The 9,138-nt window shown below is 28.4% G+C and overlaps 1 protein-coding gene across 1 annotated transcript; it reads left to right on the forward strand.

The window, feature by feature from the left end:
* The first annotated feature begins 2,446 nt into the window (after nucleotides 1-2,446).
* On the forward strand, nucleotides 2,447-8,873 carry LOC120086585 (membrane protein of ER body 2-like). Its single transcript, XM_039043312.2, has 6 exons — nucleotides 2,447-2,715; nucleotides 4,979-5,521; nucleotides 6,173-6,241; nucleotides 6,827-7,069; nucleotides 7,610-7,671; nucleotides 8,206-8,873. The coding sequence occupies exons 1-6, from the start codon at nucleotides 2,586-2,588 to the stop codon at nucleotides 8,686-8,688; spliced, it is 1,530 nt and encodes a 509-aa protein (XP_038899240.1). The 5' UTR covers nucleotides 2,447-2,585; the 3' UTR covers nucleotides 8,689-8,873.
* Nucleotides 8,874-9,138: the final 265 nt, after the last annotated feature.

Genomic DNA, 9,138 nt, shown 5'->3' on the forward strand with positions numbered 1-9,138 from the left:
AAGATGTAAGCCAAAGAAGAAATTAAGGAAGAAGTAGAAAAAATATATCAAATTTGTTCAATATATATATATATATATATATATATATATATAGTGACGATCTTACAAAGAGAAAATTATTTGAAAGTCCACACATCATTTTTCTTTTACTATTTTCACGATGTTGAAAAATTGATTGGTAAAAAATACATAAGAAATGCATTTTAAAGTAAACTTAAACATTGCCCAAATTAAAATATGGTAGCATCTATTATAATATTAGATATTTAAATCCTCATCTCAACTTCTTTGATGAAGAAATCTTCATCTCGACATGTTATCGATCTAAACAAGTTTTAAAATATGGGAGAGATCGCACCATATTGTATAAATAATATAAAGTATAATAATTTAAATTTTATTGAAATTAGATCGAGAATTATTAAATTAATAAACCAACATTAATGGATGTGAAATTGAACAATATTAATGACCCATTAACAAAGACAACTCAAAGTCAATGAAAACATTTAATACCAAAATTTATTTTTGTTATCATGAACTGTCATTTTCATTAAATATTATTTATAGCTTCAAGTTAAAAGCATTGACGAAGAAAAATAAATAAATAAGGAAAATTTGGTTGATTAAATAAGGCTAAATAAATATGAATTTTGTCATTAATTTCAAATATATTTCTATTTTATTTCAAAAGTTAAGAAATATTCTTGAAATGAAAATTTCTTAAAATTTAAAATTGTAACATAAAACGATGACTTAAAACTAGAAATATTTATGGGACGAGACAGGGATAAAGATGACTTCTTCGTCTCCATCCCCATTTCATTCTCCATCTCCGCAAAATTTTCTATTAATTTTTGTAAGGATAGGGCTCCATCAAGAATTTAGTCCTTATTTATTTTTATTTTAAAATAAATGTATTAAAATATATGAATTCTATTGGAAGTTTTTTTCTTTTTAAATACTTGAGTTTTTTACACAAGAAAAAAAACACTTTAAAAGGGTAATTGTACATAGAGAATCCTCATATAAAGAAAAAAAATTTGAACCTCCCAGTATAAATAGAATAATTAATTAATTCAATTAATTATTTAATTGTCGATTGAAATAGTCTAAATGTTCCACTTTCTGTTGAAACATGTGAAATTATTTAAGTCATTAAACAATAAAATTAAAAAATAAAAAATTATAGTGGGAATAGAGACCAATAATATATTCCTCATCTTTGTCTCTGAAAATAAAGGTTATCTAACACACGACAAAACTTGTTACACCCAATGTTACCGCAATTCCAAGAACATCAAAGATAAACTCAGAAAAGTAAAGCTAGAAAAGAACACAGAGTTTGGTAACCCAGTTTGGTGCAATACCACCTACGTCTCAGGGAGAATGTGCTTGTGAAAAGATATTTTCACTAACAGAAAGTAACACTCGAATAACCCAATTAAGGGTATAATCACTTAGACCCCCTCTAAGTGTGAGACTCTCTCTCAATGAAACTTAAGCTCCCTCTAAGCGTGAGATTTCTTCACCTTCAACGTACTTAGCCCCCTCCCTAAGTATAAAAATATTAGTGAATGTTCATTAGGCTTCCCCTAAGTGTGAGACAGACTCTCAACTTCTTATCTTTCCACCTTCAAAATGAGTCATTCCACTTGATGAACTTAGACTCATCCTAAGTTTGAGAATTTTTTCTCAAATTGTAGTAGAAAAATTCCACACGATCTAGAGAAACACTCAAGATTTACAATAGCAAAAGCTTCACAATTACATGGATTGACACACTTGTGTTTTCGATACCAACACAAGACAACAACTCAAATATTTTTCAAAGCGACCAATACTAATATGAGAACCACATCCTCTTAAATATGCACAGTAGAAAGGAGGAAACAACCCTAAAACAAAACCCTGCACAACCCAGAAAAGGAATAAAATCGAGGGAATAAACACCCAAAAATTTTCAGAAAAAGAAAAAAGTATTATATGAAATCAGCAATCTATAGGACATCAGACTGTCTAGAACTACAAATACATAGACATCTTGAAGGACGGTGTTAAGGTACAAGCTGTCAAATATCACATGATACAATTGCCATAACATCTTTGAAAAAATTTGCCAACATCAAATTTCTAACAATATTCCATTTAACTCACAAAGATTTGCTCTCTCTCACTTCTCTCATTTTCCACTAAATCGGGGATTCTTCATCTCGTTAGGAACACATCCCCATGAGACACCTATAACACAACATGTATAAGATAAAAGGGCAAAGGTCGGGAGTATTTTATAATATATATAATTTAGGAATTAAATGGTAAGAAAAGACAAAAGGAGAGCATGTGAAATGTAGAATGTGAAAGCACGATCCTATCTATCTAATTAGTTTGCTTCAAATTTTCAAAGCCATCGCTTAGGGTTTTATTATTAAAATAATAGCAAGTGGCCATTTTCCTTCACATTCTAAAAATGCTAATAAAAGCCCCCCCTCTTCCACTCTTTTTTTTTTTCTCCGTAGAGCCTTAAGCTTCGGACACCGATATTCTCGTGTGAGCGACCGTACCAGACCGCAGCCTTGCTTGTAATGGAAGACGTTGCAGCGATGCCGGCGGCGGTTGAACCCATTGCCGGAGATACAAAGTCACGTGAGAAGCACCTGACCACAGTTTCGTCTTCTGATAGCGATGAAATGTACTCAGACGGATCACCTAAAGGTATTTTTTCACCCTTTCTACTCTTAAAAACATATTCCAACCATTTTACTTTTTAATCACTAACATATTCATGTTCCAATTGAAATATTCCCGTTTTATTATTGGTTCGTTGTATTGTACTATTGTTTTTTGGTTTTTTTTTTTGTGTTTTTTGTTTTATTTCATGTTTATATGTTCAGTATATATTTATATAACAAATATTCTTAAATTTTGTCATCTGTTTCAACAATATTCTTATATTTTCAAAAGTTATAATATTACTAATGAATTTTTATAGATATTAAACATTTCAAACCACTTTTTTGGAATTTAGAAATTTGTGACGATGACCTAACACAATGTGACGATCTAAATTTTCTATTAAATCACTGGTAGATCATTTCATATTTCGATTTCCAAAAATTTAAAGAATTTATATGCCAATAATATTTGTTTTTTTAATAAAAAAAATTATTGAAATTTATAAAAGTTGATACTATTATTTGTTTGGACTATTTAATTTTTAAATAAATGAGAAAGTTTAAAGTATTTTTTATAATTCAATCTTATTGGATTTTTTTAATCTCTTTTTCGTCTACTTTTACGATTATTATTCGATTTTCAACCTCGACTTCCATATTTTTTCCCTATTTTGGTAATCATTAACTTTCATTTTTGGGTTTTTCGGCTTCCTTTTTTATTTTATTTCTTGTATTATTATTATTATTATTATTATTATTATTATTATTATTATTATTATTATTATTTGTGGTTTCTAAACTATGTATATAAGATAATACAATACAACTATTTGCAACTTGTTAAGTAGAATCTAATATTAGATAGTTAGCAAATATTAGGTGAAAAGATAATAATAACATTGACTAGTTTAATTATATTTTAATAAGATATCATAATTTGTTGTTTTAAAAGTTGAAATACTACAATAGAAACTTTGGAGGTCCATATATCATAGTTGGTTTATGTAAAATAAATCCTTAAGCTTTCTATGTGACACAAAGTCCAAAAATTTCTATTGTGTTTAAAAATATATATTTCTAAGCTTTAAAAGGTATTTATTAAGCTTCTTAAACTTTCAATTTTATGTCTAAGAAGTCTTTAAATAGATCATTAAACTATTGAATAAAATTTTTAAAATGTAAATAGTAATCTATCAAACATAATATTGAAAGTCGCATGTTCTAACTAGCTAGATACAAAATTCAATTTTAGGTTATTAATTAATTTTAAAAAATGTTAAAAGATCTATTAAATACAGACACGAATATGAAAGTTTTGAAATTGAATTCGTAACTACATCTTAGAGACTTATGGTCCATTTGGATTGACTTGAGAAAAGTATGTTTTTCAAAAAAAACTCATTTTTATTTAAATATTTTAGACAAAAATCGTTGAAAATACACTTCAAAAGTTTTTTCAGTAATTGTCAAACATTCTAATTTTTTTTCAAAACAATTTATTTTTTAAATGAAACACTTAAAAATGTATTCTAAACATATCCTTAGAAGGGTTAAGTTTCGTATTGATGAGTTATAAAATTGTAAGATAGAAAATAAAAGTATTGCAAGCTAAACAATCAAAATAAAATAAGTAGAAAAAAATTGAGGGAAAATATTGGTTAAACATAAAAGGAAAGTTTTCCTTGTTTCAAAGTGATGGTTACATATATAAAATGATATTATTTTGGTCATTCAATTCCCTCCACTAAAAAATTCCATCTAATGTAGAGGAAAAATCTCTCTCTCAAAATAAAGTCTCTCTTTCTTTCTCTCTTTCTCTCTCCACCATGCTAAGATACAATCTTTCACTTTCTCTCTCTTTTATTTTTTATTTTTATTTTTTGTAAAGTATGAGAATAGTACTTCTTTGAGATAGGGATGAGTGTGCTAGAGCATACATTAATTCAATATCTTTATTTTTAAAATGTTGTAATTTTTAGTTTTTATATAAATATAACAAATTTGACTTTTATCATTGAATTTCATATTGTATTTTGAATTACAAATCAATTTTATATTTCAAAAATATATTTTTACATATCTTTCTACCTCCCATTTAATTATCCTATCATAGTTTACAGTTATATGACAACATTACCTATTCGTTTTTTAAATTATTTTTTATTTAATTTTTGTGTGTGATTGAATTTATTGAGTAGTGTCCAAAAATGGGTGTATTAGTATTTATCTTTAGATATAGATGAGTTATACTTGTGAGATATTTTATTTTATATATATTAATAATTTCTGTTTTTGTGGATCAGAAATTCTAAAATCAGGTGGCAAAGCAATTGCTCCAACTGGAGAAGCTGATATCATTTACATCCCTCATGTGATCGACAAGACTCTAATTTTAAATCGTAATAATAACGACAAAAATCATGATAATTTAACACCACCTTCCACCGTGTCGCTTCTCGACATCGGTGGGGGCAATAGCGTTACTGAGATTATATATCGAAAACCCTTCGAAGATGAACGAGAACTATACTTACAAACTCTCTACGAGTTACCTAATTCTCACAACTTCTATTGCCCCAACTGCAAAAATTGCATTACAAAAGTGATCATTCTCCGTGACACTCCATCGTCGCCATCGCGGTCTCCTCGGCCACTGTCGGATTCGAAGGATGGAGCATATGAGGCGCTACCGTCATCGACTAATATACCGACCGAGACACGGCCACGGAGCCCCGGACTGGATGTCATCGGAGAGGTTGGTGTGGATGATGGTGAGATCCATTCCAGCGAAGAGGGTGGTGGAAGGATCATATGCAGCAATTGCTTTAGTTTTCTTCTTCCAATTGGTGAGCTCTTACATATTCTTATTAGTTGACTTCTAACTTTTTAATTCTTTTTAAATTTTCTAATTTTCTAATATCATATTATTATTATTTGAAGACTACTTTTTTGTCAATGTCTTTACAACCCAAGCCAGGTTGTCAAAAATTGAAAACAATAGTTTTTGTAAGTTTAGTTTAGATTTAGCATATTATATATTCCTTTTTAAAATGAAGATAGTGTTGACCAATACTGTTGAATTATTAATTGTTTCAAAATAAAAATTCTAAAAATTAAATCCTTTGTCACAAATAATAATCTATTTCTTTTATGAAAATTTTGTATATTTTAAAAGTGCTTCTAAAAGGTGGAGAGAAAATAGAGAATAATGTGGTAAAAGGCTTTATTTTGAGCTTTCAAAACGAAAGGAATAACTTTTTTTTTAATTAAAACAAAAGATTTAAAAGTTAGCTAAAAACACCATTAAAAAGTAAAACTTAAATAAAATAAATTATTATCCAATGAACATAATAATATATTTACTGTTTCACCCTAATTAACATAAGAAAAGAAGTTCTTCAAAACTTTTTTTTCTTTTGTTAAAAAAATGAAATGAAATATATATTTAATTATCTCTACATTGGTTATGTTTCTGACAATTTTTTCTGATTATTAAGGTGCTTGGATCTCTTCTCAATTAGGATTTGGTCAGAAAAAGCCAGCAATTCCAACTCCAACTGATATAGGTAATTATAAGGTTATTATCAGTGACATTGTTAGACACTGATAGAAGCTATCAGTGTTTATCAACATCTATCATTCATAGCTCCAAAATTTTGTTATATTTTGTAATATTTTCAACAGTTTTACTATTTGAAATAATTTTCCTAATTTTTGGCAACTATTTTCTTATTATTTATGACTTTAAAATTTAATCTATAATATTTAGGTCTCACTTTGTAACCATTTTATTTTTTGTTTTTAATTATTTTTTAAAATTAAGCCTATAGATACTACATTCATCTTTAAATTTCTTGATATGTTATCTACTTTTTACCAATAATTTAAAAAATCAAGTCAAAAAAAAACAAAAACATAGCTTTTAAAAAGTTATCTTTTTAATTTGACTCAGAATTCATTTGAGAAGGATGCAATTCATTAAAAAAAAAAAAAAAAAAAAAAAAGGAGGAGGAGGAGAAAATAAACTTAATTTTTTAAAATCAAAATAAAAACAAAATGATCATCGAGTAGGAACTTAAAAATAGACCGAAAAAATGTTAAGAAAAAAAGAAGCACAATTAATTGAAACTTTGAAATTGCATCAACAATAGGAGGAACTGCCCCTACAAGCCATGCTGGTTCTCCTACCATTATTTCTCGTGAACCAGTCATTGAAGTTGAAGGTGGCGACTCAATCGCCATTACGATTCCTCCGGTCAGCACCGAACAAGCGTCGGGCCGAAGAGGAGGCAGAAGTTTGGAGATAATGAAGAGCATTGTGTATGGAGGTTTAACTGAAGTCATCACAAGTTTGGGCATTGTAACCTCTGCAGCAAGTGCAAGTACTCCAACAGGTAATTAATATTTTTAAAAAAAATTTAGACCTCGTTTGATAATTTTTTTAAAAAACAAAATTAAAGATTACCTACATTATTTCTACATATAAGTTTTTTTATTTTGTCATCTATTTTCTAAAAATGTTTGCAATCAAACAAAGGTTTAAAAACTAAAGTGTGTTTGTTATCCCTTTGCTTTTTATTTTTTAGTTTTTAAAATCAATTATGGGCCCTTTCCTACACTATTTTCAAGAACGGAAACTAAAAAATAATAATTTTCACCAACTTTTTTTTTTTATTTTAGAATTTGATTAAGAATTCAAGCGTTTCTTAAAAAATGTATAAACTCTCTAATTAAATAGGATTTAAATAAAATAGTATCACAATTTTTTCTCTTTTTGAAATTCGACGAAGAATTGAAATTGTTTTTTAATATATATATATTGTGAGGTAAAAAATAAAATAAAATCATTGGGACCTTAGCAAGATGTTTATATATTATCTGTGAAAATATTATCACCTAATTATATAAATATGGTATGTAATTTGAATTTGCAGAGAATATTGTAGCTTTGGCATTGGCAAACTTGATTACGGGTCTTATTGTCATCACAAACAATGTAAGTAATTTCACTTTAAATATATGAAACTCATGCATTTGTTTAATTCTTCTTTTACTAATGCATATTTTCCTTTCATTAATCTTTTTACTATATAGTATTATATGCTTATTATTAATTCTCTTCTCTATCTAACCCAACATATGTGTGTTAATTCTCCTATCTAACGCATGCGTGTGCGTGTTTCATGAATTAATTCTATTAATTCTATTTTAGTCTCTAAATTTTTTAAATAAAAGAAGTATTTTGGGTCATTACATTTATTTTGATTTCATCAAATTAATAATATCTAACACAAGGTTAAAACAAAGCATTTGGTTAATAAGCAATTTTTAGTTGAAAAGGTGTAATATAACAAATGACAATAATGGTTGTTTTTAAAAAGTTTTGTGACTAAAATAGTTACTTTTTTAAATTTAGAAATCAAAATGGAATAAATATTATTATTAAAATAAAATAGTAATACCATTTAAACTTAAAAACCTCATTAAAACACAAACCCTAAATTCAATAATTGGGTTAATTATTTCACAGCTCTCTGGACTCAAGTCAAACCAACTCAAGAAAGAATCAAATGAAGGAGTTGATCAAGCAGAAGTAGATCCATATGAAGAAACCTTAGGGGACAGACACCATTACCTTCTTCACTTCACAACTGCCATCCTATCATTCTTGGTCTTCGGACTTCTGCCTCCGCTCGTTTATGGTTTCTCGTTCCGTGACACCGACGACGGCGATCTCAAGCTCGCGGCCGTAGCAGTCTCCTCTCTTCTATGCATTGCCTTACTCGCGATCGCAAAAGCTTATGTTCAAAAGGCAAACAATTGGCAAGAGTATGCCAAAACCCTAGTTTATTACATTACTCTAGGGTTTGGGGCCTCAGGTTTGTCCTACTTAGCAGGCAAGGAGTTCAATATGCTTCTTGAGCAACTTGGCTGGTTTAAGAAAGACCCAAATGCCCCCACTTTGTTACTTCCTAATATGGACTTGGCAAAGCCTACATGGGGATCCATATGAAGGATGTACTTGCAGAAGTTTTTAGGTGTGTTTGTTTTTGTGTTTGTTTTTGTTGAGTGAAGAGATTTCTCTATTGAGTGTTTTGAGGTTTCAAATGGGTAATTATTAGAAAAATAAGGGTTTATATGTATTGTGTAGTAAGTACTTTGGGGCTTTTTGTTCTTGCTAAATTTTTTGGCTTCACACTCTTTACTTGTTTATATTCTTTAGTTTTATTGCTTAAGATAAGGGATTAACTACTTATTTATACTAAATAAATATAAAATCAAGAGACAATATAATTTACCCTAACAAAATAATAAATCCAAATTTAGGATGTGAAAATTTAAAAGGTAAAGAGAGAAAGTTATAAATCAAGAAATCATATAACTATCATGGCCTAAAAGGCTAAGGGGTCATGAGTTCAATCCATGGTGACCACCTATCAATTGTAGTAGGATAAGACGGGTT

Source organism: Benincasa hispida, chromosome 9 (assembly GCF_027475165.1).
Source record: "Benincasa hispida cultivar pf3 chromosome 9, pf3_genome.v1.1, whole genome shotgun sequence".
Classification (NCBI taxonomy): Eukaryota; Viridiplantae; Streptophyta; class Magnoliopsida; order Cucurbitales; family Cucurbitaceae; genus Benincasa; species Benincasa hispida.